This window comes from Sceloporus undulatus, unplaced genomic scaffold (assembly GCF_019175285.1).
Source record: "Sceloporus undulatus isolate JIND9_A2432 ecotype Alabama unplaced genomic scaffold, SceUnd_v1.1 scaffold_17, whole genome shotgun sequence".
NCBI classification, from domain to species: Eukaryota; Metazoa; Chordata; class Lepidosauria; order Squamata; family Phrynosomatidae; genus Sceloporus; species Sceloporus undulatus.
In genome coordinates this window covers 2,718,658-2,744,520 of record NW_024802939.1, presented here as the reverse complement: position 1 = coordinate 2,744,520, position 25,863 = coordinate 2,718,658, and the positions used below count along the sequence as shown (strand labels likewise).

Genomic DNA, 25,863 nt, shown 5'->3' with positions numbered 1-25,863 from the left:
GGGGGGGGAAATTACTTCTGGAGACTATAGCTTTCCCAAAATAGCATAGCCAGGGGCCATGGTGGCTAGGGGATTTTGAGAGCTGCAGTACAAAAAGTAAATTTCTCAAGATCTACCTAAAATAGAGTTGTAGGCAGGATGATAGCAGTCCATTAGAGGAAGGAACTAGGAATACAAAATGTATCTCAAGGGGTAGATCACCTTTTTGGCCCTGAGGAACCAGGAGCCCTACACATGTGCATTTATAATACGGTACAAATAAACACATTCACATACAGAGAGAGACAAAGATTCCCTATGTCACACATACATCTGACAGAAAACAGAGATGGGAAAGTTAAACTTTATGTGTGTGTCCACGGATATCTAAAGATATCACTCTGCGTGTGTGTGTGTTTGTGTGTGTGTGAAAAAGCCTTTCTCCCAGCAATCACTCCTGAGATGGCTGTTTTTTCACCACTGCACAGGACAGGAAAACAGCAGTCTCAAATCACTGAAGGTGCTAGTCCTCAGAAATCTCCATCAAGATCACTGTTTTCCACTGCTATGAGCCAGGGACAGCATTTCCATACAAACATTGCAGGCTGCAATGGAAATAGCCAAGGGCTATATAAAGTGCACCCTTGCCATTCTATACTCTTCCACTTAATAGCCATTGGTGGCCTAACTCTGTACCCAACATGGGACCTGACAAATAGAATTTCCCCTTCCACTGACTTGAGGGTGATTGCAGGGATATATGATGTATGTACTTCTTTTAGGGCCAAATTTCCTCACAGGGGCTGTTGGAAAAAAATTGCCATTTTTAGACCCAAGATAATTTTTCCAAATGGGAAGTGACCTCTGGGTCTAAAATGGCCCAGAGATAATAAAAAATCTGACAAAATTTAACTTTACAGGCATTAGGGAAGTTGGGTAGGGACATTTTGGAGGACCTTTTCCCCTAAAGAGGAAGTAATGTTCCTGAGCTTAAAAAACAACACACCCTCTTGAACCTAGTGACCCATAGAGAACAACAAAATGTGCCAGAATTCCCCCCTACAATCCATAAGGGGCATTTGTGGACATTTTGGAGGGCATTTCCCCCCTTGATAGCAGGGGGACGGCCCTACAATTCAACCCCCCCAGTCCCAACAGTTGCTCACTCCTGGTGCACTAGCTATCCTCCTGCAGAATACCCTTCTTCCAACTGAAGCTAGGGATCTACCCACGCTTCCATGCTTTTAGTCTCTGTTAAAGATTTTTCTTTTCAAAAATGCATTTCCTGACTAATGAATACCAGTCACTCACTGTTGTCTTAATGTTTTTATAGTAATGTGAAGTTGAAGGCTTTCATGGCCAGCTGGCATCCATAGTGTTTTGTGGGTTTTTAGGAACATGGCCACATAGCTCAAAAAACCCACAAAAATTTTTTATAGTAATCTTTTTGTGTGTGTTTGTTTTAATCCATTATACACTATGTCCAAAATATCCAATATAATGCACACCTTACCAACATTTTCCTGTGTAGAGTTTGTATAATTGCACTGATGGTGGTGGTATGGTTACAGAATCAAACTTCCTCCTCAGTCCTGAAAGAAGTTATTCTAGATGTGAAGTTATTTTCTACAATAAATGTATTCTGAGAGATCACTGAGACATTTTTTTAGCTTAATTATTATCTTAAGAGATTTATTAAAATGATAGAAGAGAAGTGACATTGATGCATCAAAATGTTTCAGCCTGGATGCAATGACATTGCAAAATAGGAAAGGAGGCAGCCCTTTTTAATCACTGTGTTCTCTGCACAAGGAATACTAATAAATATTCATCAAAATAAAGGTCACCCATTAAAAAGTATGGAGAGAGAGAAAGGTAGTTGCTGTTGTTAGACAAAGTGTGACGAATCTGAATGCAAAGTGTTTATATTGAAAACACTAACTTCCGTATCTACTAGCTAGGGGGGAGTGGGTTAGGATGAGGCAGCTCAGAGCTTGGAAAAATTACTTTTTGGGACTACAACTCTCTCAATTCCCACCCAGGCCAGCTCATGGCAGCCCTTCTTTGCTGCTATGCTTAGGAGTGCATTTTCCTCAGTGGACCAGGTAATAATACCTGTGGAAAAGTCTATGTGCATAAGTGCACTGCTGGTAGGAAGTGCTAGGCTTTGAAATGGGATCAGTCTAGGGGTGAGAGAGGACACTGAAGGTCCATTCCTTACATCAGCCTCATCCTTCACTCTGATTTCAGTGCGAAGACAAATGGGAACATAAAAATAAAATCAAAAACAAAAACAAAAGCAGGAAAAAAGAGCAAAGAAAACTGGGCCAACCCTCCACCACATATTGGTAAAAAGCCAAAAAATGAATCTGAATGCTGACTGAAAAGAAGTGGGGGGGAGGGAGAGATTTAAGGGAAAGAAAATAATAAATTTAGAATATTGAAACTGAACATTAATTGTAGCAAACTGGGAAGCATCTACTTGTTCAATAGGTTCGATTAACTGATTTAGCACTTTTAATTGATTAAAAAGATATCCTCCATGATTAATCAGAAAACCATTTCTGGGGGGAAATAATACTATAGATCAGACATCAGCTCAGAAAAGGAATGCCACACTTGTATTTCATAAAGGAAAGCAGGCATTTGTTGTTGTTTTTGTGTACCTTCAAGTCATTTCTGACTTATGGCAATCCTAAGGCAAATTTATCATGGGGCTTTCTTGGCAAGCTTCTTCAGAGGGGGTTTGCCATTGCCATCCTCTGAGGTTGTGTGTGACTTGCCCTAGGTCTACATCAGGGGTAGGCAACCTTTTTGAGCCGGGGGCCGGGTTGCTGTCCCTCAGACAACTGGGGGGCCAAAGCCAAAAAATAAATAATTAAATATTTTTTAGAAAATTAAATATATAAATAAACCAGGACAAATGTAGGACAAAATTTTCAAATGGAAGACACTTTTTTTTAAAAAAAATGGAGGACACGCAAAAAAAATTGCTGATTTTTTAAAAAATGTTAATATAAATGCATGTTTCTGAGGCTTCTATAGACAATTGCCCCCCCAAAGGCCCCAGCGGCAATTGGTGGCAGGACCAGGCCAGGGGCCGGTCCCAAGGCCTTGCCGGGCCGCATCCGGCCCGCGGGCCGCAGGTTGCCTACCCCTGGTCTACATCTTCTACAGTGGCACTAGGCATGACACATATGAGCACTGGGTAAAACTAAGGCATATCTTTTGTTTTATTCATTAGCAAAATGCATACACATTTAATTGACTGATTAACATGCTAGGAACAATCTGTTTATTTACAAATATGTACAGAAGCAAAATATATTAGAATCAAGTAGAGTCCCAAAGGCAGGGAGCACAACTACAAATTCTCCATATTCTTGGGAAAGAAACCCATGACAGATAGTGATTCACCTTCACCTAATTCACAACTCTCTCTCTGGTTGCCACTTTCTGCCACTAGCTGTCTTTTTGTGGCCTTTTCCCCAGCCTCATCTGGGCATCACATTTTCAAGACAGAAGACAATCCAGACTATTAATGCCCATTAAAGCTCCCTTCTCAAATCACTCATTAATTTTTTCTAGCAAATACTATTGCAATAGGTCTCTTTGCAAGACAGCCAGACTCATAAAAACACATAATCATTAAAAATGAACACAAAGTTCTATAATAAGGTGCTTGCTAAAAAGAAATATGAAGTATTAGCAAGCAGCTCTTATTATGAGATATCAGTTTACATAACCATGAGCAAATGTCTCCATTGTCTCTTGTTTTCAGATATGCTGTACAATCCTCCTCTCTCTATTATGCACTTCACTGACTGACTGATTGAGGGCCCTTTCACACTACACCATTATAGCACTATGATTCCACTTTAACTGCCACGGCTCCATCCTCTGAAATCTAGATTTCTGCAGTTTAGGGAACTGTATTTGGAATTCTCAGACTGACAGTTCTACTGACTTATCAAATTACAAACTCCACAGGATGCAGCCATGGAAGTTAAAGTGGAATCATAGTGCCATAATGGTTTAGTCTGCAAGAGCACTGAGATATAAGATGATCTGCACAGCCTGCACAAGACCCAGACTAACAAAAAGCTTCTCTTTGTAAGTCTGCTCAAAAGTGAGTTTGGTAGGGTTTGTTACCATGAAAATCTGGTTAAAAAATCTTATACATGACTGCTTGCCCAACTGAGCTCAATAAGTCAAAGATGAGTGAATACAGGATTTCAGCTTCAATTATTTTCCCCAATAAATAACCCAACACAGCAAGACTGTCTTTATTTTTCTCTCCAGAGCTATATATAATTATTTTTTCTTGAACCAGGATCACATTTATATACACTGAAACTTTTAATTTTGAATTCAGAGCCCCAGAATCAAGACATTTTTAAAAATGAATAACCAGCAACAACTACAGTGGGCCCTTGGTATCCACTGAGTTTGGGTTTCAAGACCTCCCATGGATACCAAAATCCACGGATGCTCAAGTTCCATTAAATACAATGACATAGTAAAATGGTGTCCCTTATATAAAATGGCAAAATCAAGGTTTGTTTTTTGGAATTTTATATTTTTAAAATATTTTCAAGATGTGGATGGTTGAGCCTGTGGTGGAAGAATTGGTGGATATGGAAGGCTAGCTAATGTCTTCATTTATGGCTAACCAAAATGTACAATATACTTGTTGCAAGCTTTTGAAACTCCACTGGATTCTTCATCAGGCAAGATGTTACAAACAAACAAGAGGAAAATTACAGATGTTAGTAGGGTGCCTGCACTCTGTTGTTTTTGTCCTTCGTTAAGATGGTATGGGGTGGGCATCTTTTGCAGGCTGGCTCCTCCTCCTTCTGGCTATGTGGAAAATTTTCAAAGTCCAGGAAATATACAGTCCATTTGCATCTCAACAAGGATGCCTCTCTTGCAACCCAATCTGTCTCCATTCCTGTGAGGCCACAGGCCTCTTTGTAGGCAGAGGACAATGGGCTGGGCTTCTTTACTGATGACACCCAAATAGTCTTCTCTATGTCTCCGACTGATGCAGTGACCGAGGATGGCATCTCTCCTCTCGTGGCCTGTCTGGAGTCGGTAATGGGCTGGATGAGGGAAAACCGACTCAGTCTGAACCCAGAGAAAACGGAGGTGCTCGTGATAGGTTCCCCCGGTCCAGGGATGGCGGTGATTCCACCCGTCCTGAATGGGATCACGCTTCCCATGAAGGACTCCGTGCGCAGTCTGGGGGTGCTCCTTGACTCGTCCCTCCACCTTACAGCTCAGGTGGATGCGACGGTCAGGAGCACCTGTTATCAGCTTCGGCTGATTCGCCAGCTGCGTCCCTTCCTGGACCGAGGGCACCTTGAAACGGTAGTACACGCTCTGGTAACCTCTCATTTGGATTTCTGCAATGCGCTCTACATGGGGCAGCCCTTGTACCATACCCGGAAGCTACAATTAGTGCAAAATATGGCAGCCAGACTGGTTACTGGCATATCCAGAGCCAGCCATATAACACCAGTGCTCAAAGACCTGCACTGGCTGCCTATTCGCTCCCGGGCGCAATACAAGGTGCTGGTTATTACCTATAAAGCCCCAAATGGCTTGGGCCCAGGATACCTTGAAGACCACCTCTCCCCATACAATCCGCCCTGCTCTCTCAGAACATCTGGGCAGCGGTTATTGAGGGTCCCAGGGGCCAGGCTAGCCTCTACGTCTAGGAGAGCCTTCACCATCTCGGCCCCGACCCTCTGGAACTCTCTGCCCAATGAGCTCCGCTCGGCCACCTCCCTGGCCCAGTTTAAAAAGGGGCTTAAAACTTTTCTGTTCAGGTTAGCATTCCCTGACATATGCCCCAATTAGTTCTCCCCCCCCCCCCTCTGCCCGCCAGTGGAAAGCTGGTTAGATTGTTTTAATGTTTTATATGGTTGCATTTTAATTCTTTGAATTGAACATGTTGTATGGATGTTTTATAATGTTGTACACCGCCCTGATTATATAGAAGGGAGGTATAGAAATAAAATTTTTATTATATTATTATATTATTATTTATATAGGTTGGCAGTAATGCCCACCATTACCAGCCACCAAGATCATCAGTTCAGTAGCCAGTACAGAGTTAAACAAAATAACAGTTGCACTTAACAAGGCAGGGGTAGAAATCTTACGGCCTTCCAGATGCGGTTTGACTGTAATCCCCAGCTGCCCTGCTCAGTATAGTCAATGACAAGGAATGACTGCAATGCCACAACATCTGGAGGGCCCCATTATTGCAAACGCCAAAGTTGAAGATTCATTTTGAATCCCTTTACATGTCAAAATAATGTATAGTGGGGTGACACCACATACCACCCTCATAGAAAATGGGCCCTATGTGTACGCACAGTTTCTGAACATGAGAGGAGGAATGTTCTGGATTGACTGTGTGTTAGAAATGGTGATGCACCTACATTTCACGTATATTCCTTCACTAATACTTTCAACATATGGGAAGTTCAAGTGGACACACCCCCTTCCCATAGTACAGTTGGCCCTCTGTATCCATGGATTCTTTATCCACAAATATTAAAAAAAAATCTGAAAAGCAAATCTTGATTTTGCCATTTTATATAAGGGACACCATTTTACTATGCCATTGTATTTAATGGTATTTTAACATCCAGATATTTTGGTATCCACAGGGGATCCTGGAACCAAACCCCAGAAGATACCAAGGGCCTACTGTACATGGCATCTTCTTACATTCATATAGCAGGATGGGGAGCCCAATGAAAGGCAAACCACAAAGGCATTGGGGAAAGAGGCTTTTTTGGATGTGGCACCACATCCTTTGGAGGGAGTGCAAACTAGTTTCTCACTTCTTCATTTTGGCAAACAGCAGCCACTGTCAATTCATTTTAGCAGTTTTTAGATGTGCAGAAGTGATGTTTCAATCTGTCTATTACCTTGAGGCTAATTATACTGCTTTTAGGTCTGTCTTATTTTTGCTGCAAATTGCTTTGGGGGATCCCCAGAGTTGTTCCAACCAGAGTTAACATCAACTATCTCTTCAGCATGGACCAATGTCTCTCCCAATGCACCCACACTGGTGCTGCTGCTTTTTAGTAACACTGGAGTCATCCTTGGTCTGTGCTGATGATCCACATTGCAGCCATAATCCGTTTTGACACCCCTTGACACCATGCTCTGGCATTCTGGGAATTGCAGCTGGTTGTGGTACCAGAGCGGAGCACAACCAACTGCAATTCCCAGAATGCCAGAGCATGGAATTAAAGGGTGTCAAAACGGATTATGGCTGCAATGTGGATGCAGCTTTTCTGGCCCAGGCCTGGCTGCATCTTCTGCATTGCAACAGCCGCAGTAGCTGAGGATGGAGGCAGCAGAGCTTACCTTGAAGGACATCTTGAGCTGGCCTTCCTCCTCCTCTTCCTCCTGGAAGCTCATGCCTTCCTCAGCCCCATCCAAGGGAGGATCCGCATCCCTCTCTGGTGGTCCCTACTCTTCCTCCTCCTCCCTGCAAAGCCTGAGTTGCAAGAGAGGAAGAAAGAGGCGGTCAGGGGCTGGCTGGCCTTGCGCACAGCAGCGCCTCGCTGCAGGCGGTGGAAGCAGGACCGCGCCCGCGGAAGCTCCGCGGCTGGGTGCCAGGGTGCCAGCCTGCCAAGCTTTGCCTGTCTGCAGCCAGAAGCTTCCTCTTCCTCCTCCTCCTCCTCCTCCTCGGTCTGTCTGCCGCCTGCTCTCTGGTCCTCATTGCGTCCACGGTGGTCTCCTGCAAAGCTAGAGCCAGAGCCTTGCCAGGGAGGATGCACTGGCACACAGCCCCTCGTTAAGGAAGCATCCTCTCTTGCTCGCTGCCAGGCTGGCACTCTTTTGGCCGCTCCCCAGCAGACGCACTTTGGGAGGGGGGTGATTTCAGAGCACACATATATGCATACACACATACAGAGAGAGAAACATGTTGTGGCCCCTTTGAGACTAACTGAAAGAAAGAAATTGACAGCATGAGCTTTCGTCGGCTTCAGTCTACTTCCTCAGGTGCATTTCCAAATGCCCCTGAGAAAGTAGACTGAAGTCTATGAAAGCTCATGCTGCCAATTTCCTTCTTTCAGTTACTCTCAAAGGGGCTGCAGCATATGACACCCTGTTAGGAACAGACAATAACAAAGACTTGAAACAACTACTGATGACAGCTAGAGAAGAAAGTTCAAAAGAAGAGGTACAGTTGAATACTAATACTAGAAAACAAAAATAATTATCACAATTTATTTACTTAACTTTAAGGTGAGTAATGAACATTGAAAGAGCTAAAGATTTTCTGTACTTTAGTTCAGTCATTAATTGAAATGGAGATTTTAGTAAAAAAAAAAATATATATATATATCCGAAGAAAGCCAAGACTTGGAAAGGCAGCTGTGAAAGAACTAGATAAGATCCTTAAGTGTAAAGACACTTCATGAAATACCAAAGTCAAATGCATCTAAGCCATATTAATATTTATGATTTCTAGGTATGGATGCAAAAGCTGCACAGTGAAGAAAACTAATTTGAAATATGGTTCTGGAGGAGAGTACTATGGATGCCATGGACTACTAAAAAGATGTATAGATTTTAGAGCAAGCCAATTCCTGAATTCACAGTAGAAGGCAAAACAACTAATCTGAGGCTGTTGTCCCATTAAATACAATATCATAGCAAAATGATGTTCCTTCTATAAAATGGAAAATTAAGGTTTGCTATACAGAATTTATACCTTTTTGGGATATTTTCAAGCTGTGGATGCTTGAATCCATGGATAAAAAAATCATGGATAAGGAGTGCCGACTGTATGATCCTTGTTCATATGGTGCACTGTAAAAATGAGTTGCTTCTCATTATGCTATCATGGCACAAAAGCATAATTCTGGATCTTCATGAATTTTTTAGGTCAACACTCGATATAGACTGAGCAATCAAAATATTCAGCTGTTTTGATATGGTCTGGCTTTTACTTTGCAATCAGCCAGTTTTATTTGGTATAGCCATAGATTCTTACAGTTTTACCAAGGGAATGCAGGTTTGAAATACAGATCAGAAGTCTATATGCATAACTTACAGCAACAGCTTTTAAAACATTCACTAGGATCTTTTGGTTCCAATACCAAATAAAACTGGTTGAGTTAGTAGTTGCTTAAGAGGTCAGCAGGGCACAGATCTCATTAAGGTGGGAAGAGGAAAAAGGGAATCATAAGGCCCTCCAGATGTTGAATTAGTCCTAGCGTAGAAGAAAGAAAGGGTATAAATAAAGGATGGATGACAGTATGACATCTGGAAGCATGCCTCATCATTGCCTCTGCTGACTAGAGCTGATGAGAGTTGTAGGTCAACAATATCTGGAAAGCTGCACAATTCTCACTCCTGACTGACATCATTTTAACAGTGTAATCAGTAACAAGTGCCATTTTGTTCAGTGTGGCTTAATCCCAAATACAGGATTGCAGTATATACAGTATATACAGATTTTATATACAGTATGAACATACTAACATTCATATGTGAAATAGGAAGCCATGTGTGTGCTATTTAGTGGCTTTGTGTAATCATTATTCCTCTCTTTCCTGCCCAAGATTTGACAACTAGAGATCAAGGAAGCATAATGAAAACAGACAACTCTGTATGGGCAGTATTTTTAAAAAGCCAAGGCAGCCATGTTAAACATTTTTTTAAATCTAAAATCTGTATTAGGGCATCAGGAACATGATGCCATAACTGCCATTTTTGGCAGAAAATCAGGAAATAAATAAAGGACAGTGTGATGACATGCTTTTTCATTAATCATTGAATCAAAGAGTGGAAGAGACCGCAAGGGCCATCCAGTCCAACCCCCTTGCCATGCAGGAAATCTAAATCAAAACATCCCCGACAGATGACCATGCAGCCTCTGCTTAAAGACCTCTAAGGAAGGAGATGCCACTACACTCCAAGGGAGTTTGTTCCACTGTCGAACAGCCCTTATTGTCAGGAAGTTCCTCCTAATGTTGAGGTGGAATCTCTTTTCCTGCAGCTTGCTATTCTCTTCCTCCTACTATCATGTGTCCCCCTCTCTAGCAAAGCAACCCAGCATTAGATGTACTCTGAGAAACACATCTCTTAGAACAACATGTATGTGTTCTTGACATTATTCACAAGAGTATTAAATACTTTTCTGATAGGTTTTAGTTAGAGATGCTATTTTAAATCAAGGAGCTTCAAATGTAATTCTCAGCAGAATGTTGCAGCATATATTTTGCAGATGACAGCTACTCAGTGTTTCCTGTTATTTTTACCTCAACAACAGTTAACTAGACTTAATGACAGTTGTGAATAGAATAATAGTTTAATCGTGTGCCTCTGAGGGAGAGAGAAGGCTGGCCCAGTTCCATCAGGGGCTAGCCTGAAGAAGGAGGCTCCTCCCTCCCTAACTGTCATCTTTCGGCCTCTGAGGGAGAGAGAAGGCTGGCCCAGTACCATCAGGGGCTGGCCTGAAGACAGAGACTCCTCCCTCCCTAACTGTCATAGTTCGGCCTCTGAGGGAGAGAGAAGGCTGGCCCAGTACCATCAGGGGCTAGCCTGAAGAAGAAGAGCCCTCCCTCCGGTCCATCTGCCTTGGTCCAGGCCTCAGAGGGAGAGAAGAATGCTGGACCTGATTCCCTCCCCCCCTCACCATTCCCTTCTCCTTTTGTGTCGTGTCTTTTAGATTGTAAGCCCCTAGGCAGGGAACTGTCTGTTATCCCCTCTATTGTAAACCGCTCGGATTCCCAGTGATTGGGCGGTATATAAATAAAACCTATTATTATTATTATTATTTAAAAGATTCTTCTTCATTGATTAGATGCACTATCAACAGAATAGCTTTCTCTAGGGGTTAAATTAAGTAGTCTTCTTAACTTCACAACTTGTCTTGCAAGTATTGCATACTTGACAGTAAATATACATGAGCCAAAGTCAATAACGGAGCCATGTGATCTATGGTGCATTTCTTTTCCATCTAGTCTGTGAATGTATGAGAGCCAGCATGATGTAGTGGTTTGAGTGTTGGACTACAACTCTGGAGACCATGCTTCAAATCCTGGCTTGACCGTGGAAACCCACTAGGTGACCTTGAGCAAGTCACGGTCTCTCAGCCTCAGAGGAAGGCAAAAGCAAACCCCTTCTGAACAAATCTTGCCAAGAAAAACCTGTGATAGGTTTGTTTTAGGGTCACCATAAATTGGAAAGAACTTGAAAGCACACAACAATTGTTGCTTGTATCCCAATTAATTGTATCCCAATCTTGCATAAAATTAGTCCTTTAACAAACTTTTCATAGTATATGATCCTCACTTATTTTGTAGCACTGAGTTTTGTGGGTGGGTTCTATAAATTCTGAAAGTGCCTTCAGGTCTTCTGCTGGAGTATGGCAACCCCATGAATTTCACTGATTTCTTTTAGGGAGGGAGTATTAAGGAGGGAGTATGCAGTGGCTCAGGTGGTTAAGACACTGACTCTGTTGATTGCAAGGTTAGCAGTTCGAGGCCCGGGTGCCACATGATGGGGCGAGCTCCCATCACTAGTCCCAGCTTCTACCAAACTAGCAGTTTGAAAGCATGCAAATGCAAGCAGATAAATAGGTACCACTCCAGTGGGAAGGTAAACGGCATTCTGTACAATCTTGCTGGCCACATGATCACAGAGTAGTCTCTGACAATGCTGGCTTTTCAGCTTAGTAACGGAGATGAGCACTACCCCCTATGATCAAACATGACAGGGAATACCCTTACCTTTATTCAAGAGGTGGTTTGATATTATCTTTGTCTGAAATATAACCTATAGCACATGATATTCCTTTGCAGTTTCCCTTGCAACTATTAACCACACCTGACTCTGCTTCACTTTCAAGATCCAGTGGGATATGGATCCTTCAAGGTGTTTAAGAAAACCCCATGAAAACCATGTCTTAGGGTTGCCTTAAGTTGAACATGACTTGAAGGCACACAACAACAAAGTTGTATACTGCATGAAGAAAAATTATTACTGTATGTGATGCATAAAATCATTACAAAATAAATGTGAGTTTTCTCCTTATATTATTCAAAATAAACAGAACTCTGTCTTACCATTTTTTCTTCTGAAAATTCCAGGCGTTTTAACCTCTTCACATATAGCATCTGCTTTGTAATCCCAATAGTATGTTTGCATTTCTTTGTAATTTTTCAGTATTGGTATATCCATTTTAAATATGAAGTGACAATTCCTGTTCCCAGGACATGTGTGCACCATTGATTTGTGCAAGAACATTAATGTTTTGTGTTGAGCCTGTCTCTTTGCTTTTACTACTTTTCTCTCCTTGTTTGGTAGGAGCTTAATGAGCCAATACTCTGACTAATGAGTTAACTGTGATCACTATCTATGATGACTCCATTGTATTTTACAGCTATTATGGATATTAATCTCAAGCATGCACAAGATTATGTATGCAAAACAATTTAATGTACTATCTTAATTAGGTGTTGATAACCTTGAAATATTTAATAATTAGATAATTCTTGCATCAGTTTTTAAATCTAGTGGTACTTTTATGGACACATAAAAGTAATGCAAGTCCAATCATGTATGTATTTGTGTTGTTTGTATTTAAAAATCAGCTTTCCTATCAGTCAAGTAAAGGTGAAACCAACTGAAGGTTGGGACAGCTGTCAACAAATAACAATACATTGACATTATTACTGAGACATGATAATATAATCAGTGGACAGGAGAATATTTGGTACAGGAGATGTTCTTTTTCTAAGGTAGTGCAGTTTAGCTCTCAGCAAGACAAATAAGGTATGTGTGGTTTAGTCCAGATTATCTGAAAAGCCATGGCTGCATCCACATAGCAGAAATAATCCAGTTTGATACCACTTTAACTGCCATAGTTCAATGCCTTCTCTGGCAGAGAAGGTTAAATGTCTCACAACATTACAGTTTCCAGAATCCCAAAGCTGTGAGCCATGTCAGTTAAAGTGGTATCAATCCGGATTAATTCCACAGTGTGGATGCAGTCTGTATCTCCCTATACAAGCCTGCCCATGTTGTAACATCCTAAACAAAGGGCTTTCTCACAGTCCCATTATTGTCACAGGCCAGTCTGGTGAGAACACATGAAAGCCTATGGGGCTTGAATATCTGTGAGTTTCCATTTTCGCGGGGGGTCCAGAATGGATCCCTGTGAAAGCGAAGGACTGACTGTATTTTTATACTGTTGTAAATTATGGACATTTTAACATGATATTTAATTGTGTTTTTTAACTTTTGTACCATTAGGTTTTTAATTGTATCTGGTTGTTAACTTTGTTGTAAACTGCCTTGGATCCCTTGTTGGGAGAATGGTGGGATACAAAATATATAAGTAAGGACCTATACAGATCAGCACTTTGTGCTGGCTTGTGGGAGGAATTAGGGCTCAGCGTCCACACACTGGACATGCTAACTCCGCCCCTAGGGTGCCATTTTAGCACGTGCCAGTCTACACAGTGCACGCCATCATGACACCCCTCCAGTACTGCACTCACATGATGCAGCACTGAAGGGGCATCATAAAGCTGTGCTGCTGTGTCTATGGCACTCTTGGAGGGTACAAAAAGGAGCCACTTTTTGCAGCTCCTTTTTGCGTTCTTCGGAGGCTGGATTGGGGCATGAGGTTGCCGCGGCCCCGATCCAGCCAGTAAAAGGGCAGCTGCATGCCACCCATCTGTATAGCCCCTAAGCAAACAAATAGGAGATGCAGGAACTGCAGAAAAAGACACTGGATCTTAGCCACTGGAAGAGCAATACTTTCAGATCAGAATTACACACACACACACACACACACACACACACAGGGTATAAAAAGCTGATGGAGCTAGAGAACAGATGAGATTTTTGAAAGCAATTATTGGGAGCACACATTGGGAATGAGTATCATACTGTCTGGCTCATTGGACCAGAGGGAAGAGTTGAAGGGAAAGAACACAATGGAATTCTGGAAAATGGGGGATGTACTCTGGTTTTCTTGTGGAACAAAACATATGTTAAACCATGTTGTTGTAAAAAAGACTTTTTAATTTGTTCCGCTGACATGTTTCTTTGGATTAAATTGAACCTTAGCATTAAATGCTACAACAACAGAAAAAGAGAAACAGAAGGATTAACTTGTGAAGAAGAGTTTTGCCGAAATGTGTACATTTCCCATTTTCCAGCATTGGACCAGAGGAAAATATTGTTAAGAGGGATGCCCACTGTCATTAGTGGGTTCAAGTAGCCAGGTAAGTAACACTGACACTGGCCCTGATTAGTATATGAAGTGGCACAACCCATATTCTGTATTTTATGAAAAACTGATATAGACCAGGTATATTCCTCATATGCCACAATGAAAGGATAATGTTAAGATTCAATTCACATTATTTGAGATCCAATAATTAGATAACTGTGAGTCATTTTACAGTAGGTATAGGAAATGTTCTTAGACCTTGTTACATGGCATATCCTACCATCCTCACCATTTACTTGGCTAGGGCTGCTGAGACTGATAATCTTGCAGAATCTTGAGAGTCACACAATCTTCACTCCTCTCCTATATGGACAGGAAATGGGTCACTTAGGTTAAGAACATAGGAAGTGTCATTCTGGATCAGACCATATACATATGTAATATAGGACCATGTTCAAACAGTAGCCAACCACTTGCCTATGGGAAGCCCACTTGGGTTCAACACCTGTCTCCTTTTTATGTTTGCCAGCAACTAATATACAGAATCATCCTACTTTTGGTACTAGACAGAATACATATCCATTTCACCCAGTAGTCAGTGATAGCCCCATCGACCATGAATTTCTCCAGTCTCCTTTTAAATCTGTCTCAAGTTGACAAACATCACTATTTAACCAAGATAGCAAATTCTATAGTTTAACCATGATGGTTTGGTGAGGCAAGAGTCCCCACAATAGTTTGCATTCAGTGTAATTTCCTTATTTCTACCCTGGACAAGACTAAGTGTCTTGTCTAGAAACAGAAGCAAAACATTTCTGTTTCTGTAGTAAAGAGAGGACATTCATTTTCCAGGAACTAAAATGCATCTCATAATACAAGTCCAGTACACGAATGGCAAATCCTCAAACCAGGCCAACACATAGGAACATTAACTTGGTCATTAGGCAACTGAGCATTCTTCAGTCACTCTAAGGAATCCTTTCCTTTGAAGAACCTTATTTGCCACAGTATGCATAACTGGACACTTAGTGAGTGAGCAACAATGCACTTTCGGTTCCATCCAGTAGTGGCACTGTTGTGTATGCTGCTCAAAACAAATTTATCAGCCTGTAACAAATTCCATTATGTCTTTGTATCACTGGTAATGTGGTTTTTGTGTGTGTGCCTTCAAGTAGTTTCCAACTTATGGTGACCCTAAGGTGGCTCTATCATAAGATTTTCTTGGCAAAATTTGTTCAGAGGAGGTTTGCCATTGCCTTACCCTGAGGCTGAGAGTATGTGACTTGCCCAACATCACCCAGTGGGTTTCATGGCTGAGTGGGGAATTTAATACTTGTCTCTAGAGTTGTAGTCCAACATTCAAACCACTGTGTCACCCTGGCTCTCCTCACTGGTAATACAACTCATTATATTTCTTCTCAGAAGCCCCAATGAATTGAATGTGATCAAATTTGTAGTCCACTAGAAGCAATCCACTGGATCAGTGGGAACTTAGAAAGTCAACACATATGTAAGATCTGTTGACTCATTAGGAGTATTCTCATGAGGATGTCCCATTTTTAGCCTGGATTTTAGCCTGCATTTCACTCTAGGAATGTATACCAATCCTGCAGTAACTGGATCTACCTTTCTGAACTGTAGAGCTATGAGTATAAAAATATTTATTCCTCCCTTCCCATCTTAGGAATTTTTTCTTTACGATTTTGTTGTGTGACTTTAGTACATTGTGTGCAAGTTTATGATTTCATGCTTTTATTTGCCAGCTTCCCCTTCCCCTCCCCTTTTCTTGTGTATTTTATGACTCATTCTGTAGTTAACTGTTTACCTATCCTTAAATAACTCAATAAGGGAAGCTGGATTTATTTTCATGTCTTTCCTTGGCTTGGCTTGGCATTATTGTCTGTGCCTGTTTACATTGCGTGCGTGCGTGCGTGCATGTGTACCTTCAAGTCACCTGTCAACTTATAGTCATCCTATGAATTTCACAGGGTTTTCTTAGGCAAGGAATACTTAGAGGTTGCTTTGCCAGTTCTTTCTTCTCAAATATAGCATACAGCACCTGGTATTCAGATTGGTCTGCATGACATGTTCTAAAGATATCCCAATATACTTCCATTGGCAGTCTCCCAACCAAGTATTAGCCAGCGCTGACCCCATTTAGCTTCCATGACCAGATGGGATCTGGTGCCTTTAGGGTACAGTTGTCTCACAGTATCTGGACCCCCCATGGATACCAAAATCAGCGGATGCTCAAGTCCTGTTGCTTTCAGTGGTGGCGCATGCATGTGCTGCACTGCCATTAAGGACAACAGAACTTCAATGGTGGTGCATGCCATGTGCATGCGCCACCACTGGGGATAACATGGGCTTGCTCTCCGCGGATACTGAAATCAGTGGATGGCAAGCCTGCAGATACTGAGGCCTGATTGTATTTAGGCCAGGACTGTTCACGTTATACTGGTGTATAATTATGTTAAGACCAATATAACAATGTTGCATCTAGAAGGTTATAAGTTCTGGCTTACTGATGGGCAGTTGATAATGCTAAAATAAAAACTTACAGTACGGTAAAATCTGTTTTTAATACAATGTCTGTATTATACAATGTTGTTTGGTGTGCAGCCAACACTATGTTTGTTCATGACATGAGGATGGGAACAGTATGTGTGACATATGGAAGCTTGTTATTGTAACAATTTAGATTGACAGCATCTTAAATGAGATTCTCATCACTGTTTTGCACATACAGTGCATATATGTTCTACAAATATTCTGTTATCCAGAATTGAATCGTGCCACCCTAAGGACTCTATCCTAGACAGAAAGAATAATTGAAATAGTGGAATTTACATTGAAGTAAATGTGCATAGGACATGTTCTAAAAAATACCCAATATACCTACATTTAGGCCTACTGAGTTCAACAGGGCTTAAAGGAACTGAAAGTTTCTGCTGTTCTTCCATTTTAGCCAGGTCAAAGTACAGATTATCCTAAACTTGTGATCAAACTATTTTGGTACATGTGACAAAAAAAAAAAAAAAAAAAAACCCAAAAAAAAACCCCCTCACAAGCAATCTGAAACTCTTTCATGATATCACAGCTGTTCTTCTGAGGTAGTTGCCTCACTCTTCCTAATAGCCAGGTTAGCCAGAGCCTCTGGCCTAAATCCAATTGCAAGTCCTAACTAGAGTAGACCCATAAAATCTGATAAGAACACTTGATCTTAGCCAAAAGGCCGAGATGTGGCCTATTACATCATTAGGATTTACATAAGTATTGATTTGCTGTTCAGTAATTGGTTTGATAAGTCTGCTGTAGCTGGAGCTACAAATTGGATTTACGTCCTTGATTCCTGAGATTATTCATGAACTGAGTCATAAGATATGAACTGAAATGAAGAACCTTTGCCGCATCAGCATTTGAAGTTATGCTTTTATTTTATTTATGGTTTTGTTTGGTGTCTGGGGTTTCCCAAACAATTGCTGTTAAATTTCCAGCATTTCCTCTTTATGGTTTTGGTTGGTTTGTTTCTCAATAATTCCAGAGTCTCGAGGAAGCTAACCTGTATTAAAGGTCAGAGGCTCAGGAATATTTTGACTTTTGACAGACAGAATACCTTGTGGCAACACCTACATCCTCCTAACAGGGCTCTGGGTAATAGAGCAACTAATAGCAGCTTCCCTTAACAAATATACCTTTAGGCAAGAAAGCACCCTCAGGCCAGAAATGTCCTGTGCTTTATTCTCATATTTGATGGGTAGCCACAGCCCTGCATCTTTTCATCCTGGGACCAAGGACAGGGACTAGATTCCACATTATTGCCTTTAAAACAAGATGCACAGTATATGCAATTTGTGAAAGTTAGCATGTGGTGAGGATTAGCTTTCAGCTGATCATCAACCTAACCTTTAACAATTTGATCCGACCTGATCTGAAGCATGATGGAGAGCACACTAACCTGATCCAGGAAAACACATAAGCCACAAAGACAAAGGAGCTGTTTGTGTGCTTGCGGTCAGCAACTATTTAGGCATCTTGGCTTGTTTTGCTAAATTCAGAGCACTGTGGGCAAATTACACTTAATTCTTGTTTTCCATTATTGTCTTAATGGAATTTTGCCCAGCCTAGTGTTTCACAAATATAAATAAGAACATCTGATATTCTACAAAAGCATAATTGAAAATGCAAAATTTACACAGGACATGGACTACTTGCCCTAGAATTTATGCCACTGGTCAAGTGTGGTGAGCAGGGGAATGCGATACTAACATATGACTAGCCATCTAGCTAAATTTATGTTAGATGTTTAATACAAGCAGCTATTGACAGAAAATAAGGGAATCTTTAAAAGTCAGGAATAGCATTTTATTTGTTCCATGTGCTATTGATGTAGTCTTGTCACCTATCTTGCCAGATAAATACCTGGGGAGAAAATTGACATTACATCCTTTGTATTTCACATCCTGTTTTTAATGTGCTGCTGCCAACAGTTCCTTTTCTTTGTCATATAGGTCAAAAAATGGTGATGAGGGCACTTCTGGTATTGCTTCAAAACAGCAACTCGAAACATCCTACTTATTCAGAACTCTTCTGAGTAGTCCTCTGACATTCCGAATGTCCAAACACTTTGCAGTTTTTTTTTAAAGTTCATCTATCATTTTGAATGATAAAAATGATTGCAACATAGATATAGGACATAGCTATACTACAAAATTATACCAGTTTGATTCTGATTTGATTGTCATGACTTTGTCCTATGTAATCCTAGGATTTGTTGTCTGGTGAAATACTTCAGATATTTTAGGCGTCACACTTCAGCTACATCACTAGAGCTCTCTACCAAAGAATTCTGTTCTTGAAACTACAAATCCCAGGACCATAGGATGGAGTCATGGAAGTTACACTGCTATTGAAGTGCTATAATTGTACAGTGTGACTATACTCATAGAAAATCAAGGCAAGGAAAAAGAAGCAGCATCAAATTAAATAAAAGAAAGAAACTACTACAAACTGACTATAAAAACATATACAAAGAGTCAAATGTAAAATATGCTGAAGTACAGCTTATAATAAAAATCAACACAATGTGTTCTTTGACATTTGTCTACATGAGAACAGGGGAGGTACATACTTTTAAATATTTATAATACAGTTTATAAAATAAGTGAAGAAAACTGCATTTTCATGAATCGGTCTGTATCTGTGTGTCTTACTACATACTTGCCTAGATGCTTTATCTTTTTGGCTACCACCACTTCCACCGTTTACCTAATTCATTGATCAGATTTAGAACTGCCCACTTTCTGTTGATAAGCCATTTCTTTTCTGTCTTTAAGCAGCAGGAACATGATGGGTTCACCCATGGAAGACACCTTCACAAAAATATGTGCGCTAATGGCCAGTCTTACAGCAGTACAATAAGGGTAGACGGTCCTTGACTGAAGGTACAGTGTGCCTGTGTTATATGTGGGCTTGCCTTACATGGCTTCCAGCATATGATGGAAGCTGTGTCAGAAAAAATGCAGATGTGCCCTGGAAGAAGTAATGGGGTACCCCCCCCCCCGTGGTGTGTGCCCCACAGCATGCCGCAGACATGTCCCATTATTTCTAATGGGACTTGACTGTACATGTTTTTGCCCTTATGTGGGGTGGTGGTAGTCCAAAACGGATCCCCTGTGTAAAGGAAGGGCCGACTGTATATAATCAGCATAAATACAAAAACATTTAAGATGACGGAATATTTGACAAAAGAATTGAGCTGGATCTTTGCATAATAACTAAGTTGAATAATTTCATTTGGAACAGAAGTAACTGCATAACTAGAAATATAGATCACTTCTGAAGACCACCTGTTGTTTGTGTGTTTGCATAAATTTCTAGTTGGTAGTAAGTGCTCAAACTCCATTGTGGCTTTCCATGCTGAACAGTCCCCATACCTTGGTCTAATTTTACACAACCTTTTGATTGTTACTGTATCCCCTGCCATCTCAATTCACACACATTTAAGCAAGCAGCCATTTTGCACACCACCAGAAGCAGCTATTGTCTTCTATGCCAGGGGTATAATTAATCCTCTCTGGGCTTTATTCTAGATCAGTGGTGGTGAACCTATGGGACAGGTGCCCTTTTTGGCATGCGAAGCCATCTCTGAGGGTACATGGAGAGATGGGAGGGCGCGGGAATAGGAGAAACAGGTGTGTGCCTGTTCCTCATCTTACTCCACCCTCCCATGCCTTTAGCTGCCTCCCCGGAGACACTTAAAGGCATGGGAGGGATGTGGAAGAAGAGGAACAGGGCATGCTCTTATTCCTTCTCTTCTCCACCCTCCCATGCCATTAACTGTCTCTGGGGAAGCCTCACCACTGGAAGTCCCACCCCCAGAAGGCAGAGGTCCTGCCCCCCCAGAAGTCCCACCTCCTGGCACCAGGTGACATCCTATGAGGGAACGCCTTTCAGTTTGGGCACTCAGTCTCTAATAGACGTGCCATCACTGTTCTAGATTCTAAAGGAGCTAACCAAAGTGCTGAACTTTTGTCCTTATGCAGGCTTTTTGATGCCACACTTTTTGATGACCTCTTCTTTCATCGATTCTAAATTACTACACAATACTTTATATTGTGGTCCGCTCTTTTGCAAGTGTTTCCACAACAATTTTGCATCCATGCACTGATTTTCCCCCTCTCAGCTGAGTCCATATCTTTCCCCCTATCAGTTGACTTCATACCTCACCCCCCCCCCCCCCTGTTGACCCCATGCCTTTTCTTTTTTTTGTCACCTTGGTGCTATCAACCCATGAACTAGGTAATGCTTTTCAACCATGTCTACATTTTGACAGTGTTGTGGTCCCTAGCCTGTCCAATAATCAGGGTGTACCTGTATAGTTTTAGCCCTTGGATAACTCCTTTCAAATCTGAAATAAAATATGGAGAACATTCATTGCACCCCGACAAGTCAGTCTTTCCCCCAGCCCTGTGCACTCCTACACTTCTTTCAGGTGTGGATGGCTCATGTTCAATACAAGCCTGATTCAAGCAGGGGCAGAAGAAAGCAATGTGGTCAACTACTGACAATGATCATGTGAATGTCCCCTGTTGTTTTCTTCATACACATACTCATTCCTTGAAAAGCTGTAGGAGTCTCCACAAATCAGTATTCATTATTTTAGTAGCCAGCATGCTGCAGTGGTTTGAACATTGGACTAGGATTCTGGAGACCAGGTTTTGATTCCCACTCGGCCATGAAACCCACTTGGTGACCTTGGGCACGTCATATGCTCTCAACCTGAGGGTAAGGGAGTGGCAAACCTCCTCTGAACAAATCTTGCCAAGAAAATCCCATGATAGGGTTGCTTTAGGGTCCTCATAAGTTGGAAATGACTTGAAGGCACACAACACACACACACACATATTGAGTAGCTCTAAAACTGCTGAGAGATCTTAATGGTCATTTTCCAAGAAAAAGAATTCATAGAATCATAGAACTGGAAGAGGCTGTGCAGTCCAACCCCCTGCCATCTAGGAATACACAACCAAAGTCCTCCTATCAGATGGCCATCCAGCCTCTATTTTAAAATCTCCAAAGAAGGAGATTCCATCACACTCTGAGAGAGTGTGTTCCACTGTTGAACAGCTCTTACTGTCAGGAAGTTCTTCCTAATGTTAAGGTGAAACCTGTTTTCCTGTACGGGAGCTGTATAAATGTGCATATAGAATTAGAGAGCTAATGTGGTATGCTGGTTTGAATGCTGGATACGGGCTCTTGAGGTTGAGGGAACAGAGACGAGATAGGTGGATACAGCTATACATTCTTCTGTGTAATGTATGGCTGAGTCTTAATTTTTCAGAGATTATAATGTTGACTCAAACATATATTTCCTGCTAGAGAAATATTAACTTACATATTACATTGAACTTTTTCTGCAGAGTGTCAAAAATTATATTTCAGTCTTCCTGTGCCAGAGGCTAATTCAGCACTTTGTCAAGGTTAAAACAGCATCAGTAAAGTGCCAGTGTTATTTGATAACTTACTGTGAACTTCTTTGGAAGATTTTGATGAATAGGAATGAAGTGGACAGGCAGATCATGTGGTTGTCTAAACAGGTAAAAGAATTCATATTCACTTCATTTCCAGTTCTGTAAGAACAAACAACGCACACCTGATTATACAATGAAAGTACTTCTTTTAGGTATTAATATGAATTTTAAAAACTTACTTTTTTACTTCAGAGTTTTGGGGAAACCCAGAGTTTTTAGATGTGTCAGAATCGAGGTGGAATTGAGATGGGTAGGCTAATTGGTGGGCAAGTTTGGTGTGTGTTGCCATTATTTTATTTTTTACATACAGGGCATAGTAACCGAAAGCTAGCATGGTTTCTGAAATGGAAGTGTTTAGTATTTTATAAACTTTTTTTTTTTTTTACATGCAGTCATCCCTCTATATTTGCAAGGGTTGGGGGCATACACCTGTGTGTGTGCTCCCTCGCTCATTCAATCAGTCACTCAAGGGGGGGGGGAAGAGGGAGGGAGTAGCCCAATCTATCATTTGCTCCATTAGTTCCAATACACCATGGGGAATAAAGCTGCCCATCTCCTTTGCTGGATGAAGCAATAGAGCACTTTACCTGGTTGCTGCTGGCTTCTCCCTAGCAGAGCCCAGCCATGAGATCAATGGCAAAGGGGTAAATTGGGTTTCCCCCTCACTGTTGCTTGACTTTGCAGCAACTTTGCCAGCAGAGCTCTGCTGGAGAAGGGGTGGCAGTAACTGGGATGAAAAGCTCCATTGCAGTGAAGGGCATGGGCAGCTTCTGTCCTCTCTCTCTCTCTCTCTGCACACCAGGAGACATTAAAAACACATGTTTAAAAATAAAACAATAGATAGTAAGGGGCGAGGGGGAAAGGAGATATTTAGACTTCCCTCCCTTACTCATGATCTCTCACTGGGATGTGAAGGCTGGGAGAGGATTGGATGGGGCAGGCAACCATTAGAGTGCAAACCGGTTGAACCTTGTAATCTGTTTACAGTCTGTTCTTGTGTTGATCTTTTTATTTGGTTTTAATCTCAATTCTTAATGTATATTTTTAAAATAAAAGATTGTTTAAAATTAAAAAACACACAAACTGACAAGATTGACAGGTAAATAAGAAGGCTATTGATTGATAGGTTTTGGCATGCTGAGAAGAAAAAAAAGTGCACTGCTTTTATACCAATTTGAATCTGGGCATGGGAAATGTGTGACAGTCAGTACAACTTAAGCCCAGTTTATTTCTGGTGTGGCACTTACAGGGTCACTGCAGCCTGGAAAAATGCAAGGTGAAGCTGAATTTATTTGAAGCTGAATTTATTTGTTCAGTGTAGACAACCCCCACATCTTTTTCTTGCACATTGATGAGTTTAATTCCAAACCTATTAGGACAATCATATAAACATTACCACAAAAGACAAAATCCATCAGTTAAAGAGGAGGGTTGGAGAGAAACAAATTAGGATAAACACTTGCATTAAATTTGAATATACCAAAGGCAAAGGAGGAGGCTGTTTCCCCACTTTTCTACCCCCATTCAATGGACTGTACCGCATTTTTGGTTAAAATTGGCCAAAATCCAGCCCAGAAGTAACTGGAACTGTCACTTCCAGATCCACATCTAATTCACTGGGCTTTTTTCTATTATTTAGCTGATTCCTGACATACGAAGGAAGTTTTGGGAGTGTTTTAACATAAAACGCCATTCTTTAAGGCACTTGAGAGGTGATGTTCCTCCCCCCCGGGGGGGGGCACTAGGTAGATCAGAGGGTTTTTCAGGGACTTGGCTACATGGGGTCCACTGACTACATTTTCTTTGCTCCTGGCAAACAACCATGTATATTTGTGGTATTAATGAGTACTTTCAACTTATTTCTGACTTACATTGACACTAAGTCAAACTTGAGAGCCAATGTGGTATACTGGTTGGAGACCATTGTTTGAATCCCCTTTCAGCCACGGAAACCCACTGGGTGACCTTGGACAAGTCACACACTCTCAGCCTCCAAAGAAGGCAAAGTCAAACTACCTCTAATCAAATCTTACCAAGAAAACCCTGTGATAGGTTTTCTTTGGAGTCACCATATGTCAGAAATGACTTGAAGGCACACAACAACAAAGTCAAACTTATCTTGTGGTTTTCTTGGCAGGATTTGTTCAGAGGGTGGTTGCCATTGCCTTCTTCTGAGGCTAGCAGAATGTGACTTGTCCAGAGTCACCCAACAGCTTTCTATATCTAAGCATGGATTTGAATCCTGGTCTCAAAAGACTTTTCAGAAGTGGAGAGATCTGGAATGAAAAGGAGGATGGCAGGAAATGGGTTAAGGAAATGGCGTTGCTGTGTATTGTACCTCTTATTCTATTTTGTATTTATTTAATTTCTGTAGCACTTTAAATATCTTGCAGATAGACACAAAAGAAACCTCATTTTTGAAACTGCCATAGGGACCAAGCCTAATCTGGTTTTGGCTCTTACCATCAGGAAATTTTTCCTAATGTTTTAGGCATGGATCTTCTTTCTTGTAATTTGAATTTATTTTCTCAAGTTGTATGCTCTGGAACAGTAGAAAACAAGGCTTTAGATATTTAGAGACTTTTATATATTTAAAGATGGCTAACATGTCACCTCTGACTAAACATATCCAACTCCCTGAACTGTTCCTGATAGGACTTTGTTTCCAGAGACTTTAGCATCTTGGTCATCCTCTTCTAAACACTTTCCAGTATGCAAAGTGATCTTGTAGCACCTTTGAGACTAACTGTGCAACAGAATTTGTAGTATAAGCTTGATTCCTCAGATGCATGGAGACAAACTTTCCAGTTCTTTGTGGGTTTTTCAGGCTATGTGGCCATGTTCTAGAAGAGTTTCTTCCTGATTGGTTCACATACACAATCCATCACCTCAGTCTGGTTATAGTATGAAGTGATTTTCAGTCAGATCCTATGTGTGTGTATATATAGAAGTCTCACTGTGTTGAACTGAGTGTACTGCTCCTAGGTCAGTTTGAATGGATGAGAATTTAACTGAGTTAATTTTTTTAAAATTAAGAATTAGGTGCATTTGACCATAGCTGTGGAGCTGTATTAGTATGCTTGCATGGGATATTAGTGCTACGGTCCTATAGCTGCTGCAGTCTTTTTGTGTCTCCTTCTTTGTGGATGGGGAGGTATACTGATCATTTCTAATCTGTTGGCCATCGTTGGCCATTGAAGTATACTTGCCAATAGGAAATCATTGGGGAATACTTTCCCATAGAGAAAAATAGGAGAATACTTGCCCATAGGGGGCCATTGGGGACCATTTGCCCATAGGGGACCATTGGGGAATGCTTGCCCATAGGGGACCATTGGGGAATGCTTGCCCATAGGGGACCATTGGGGACCATTTGCCCATAGGGGACCATTGGGGAATGCTTGCCCATAGGGAAGTTAAAATCTGTGTTTCTAAAACATTCAGCACCAAAACAGGAATCAAATCAATGCTTCCCTATGGGCAGGATTCTCTGTGGGCAAGTTCTGCCGTTTGTTTTGAGTAGGTCCATATTAACCAAAAATTGATATACTTCTTCTCTCTCTCTCTCTCTAGTTTTGTCTTTTTAAAAAAAGTGTTTTATTCTTTTAATACTGTCATAATTTAATT

At 41.2% G+C, this 25,863-nt stretch overlaps 1 protein-coding gene across 2 annotated transcripts in view; it reads right to left on the bottom strand.

The window, feature by feature from the left end:
* LOC121917421 (ankyrin repeat domain-containing protein 29) overlaps positions 1-24,219 on the bottom strand; it is a 54,281-nt gene extending 30,062 nt beyond the window's left edge. For both annotated transcript variants that reach the window (XM_042443369.1, XM_042443370.1), the window contains exons 1-4: positions 23,484-24,219; positions 22,231-22,335; positions 14,493-14,566; positions 7,369-7,501 (exon numbers count right to left, since the gene is read on the bottom strand). In XM_042443369.1, the coding sequence (XP_042299303.1) occupies positions 7,369-7,422 (54 nt within the window). In that variant the 5' untranslated portion in view covers positions 7,423-7,501; positions 14,493-14,566; positions 22,231-22,335; positions 23,484-24,219. The remainder of the gene's footprint in view (positions 1-7,368; positions 7,502-14,492; positions 14,567-22,230; positions 22,336-23,483) is intronic.
* Between the last annotated feature and the right edge of the window lie 1,644 nt (positions 24,220-25,863).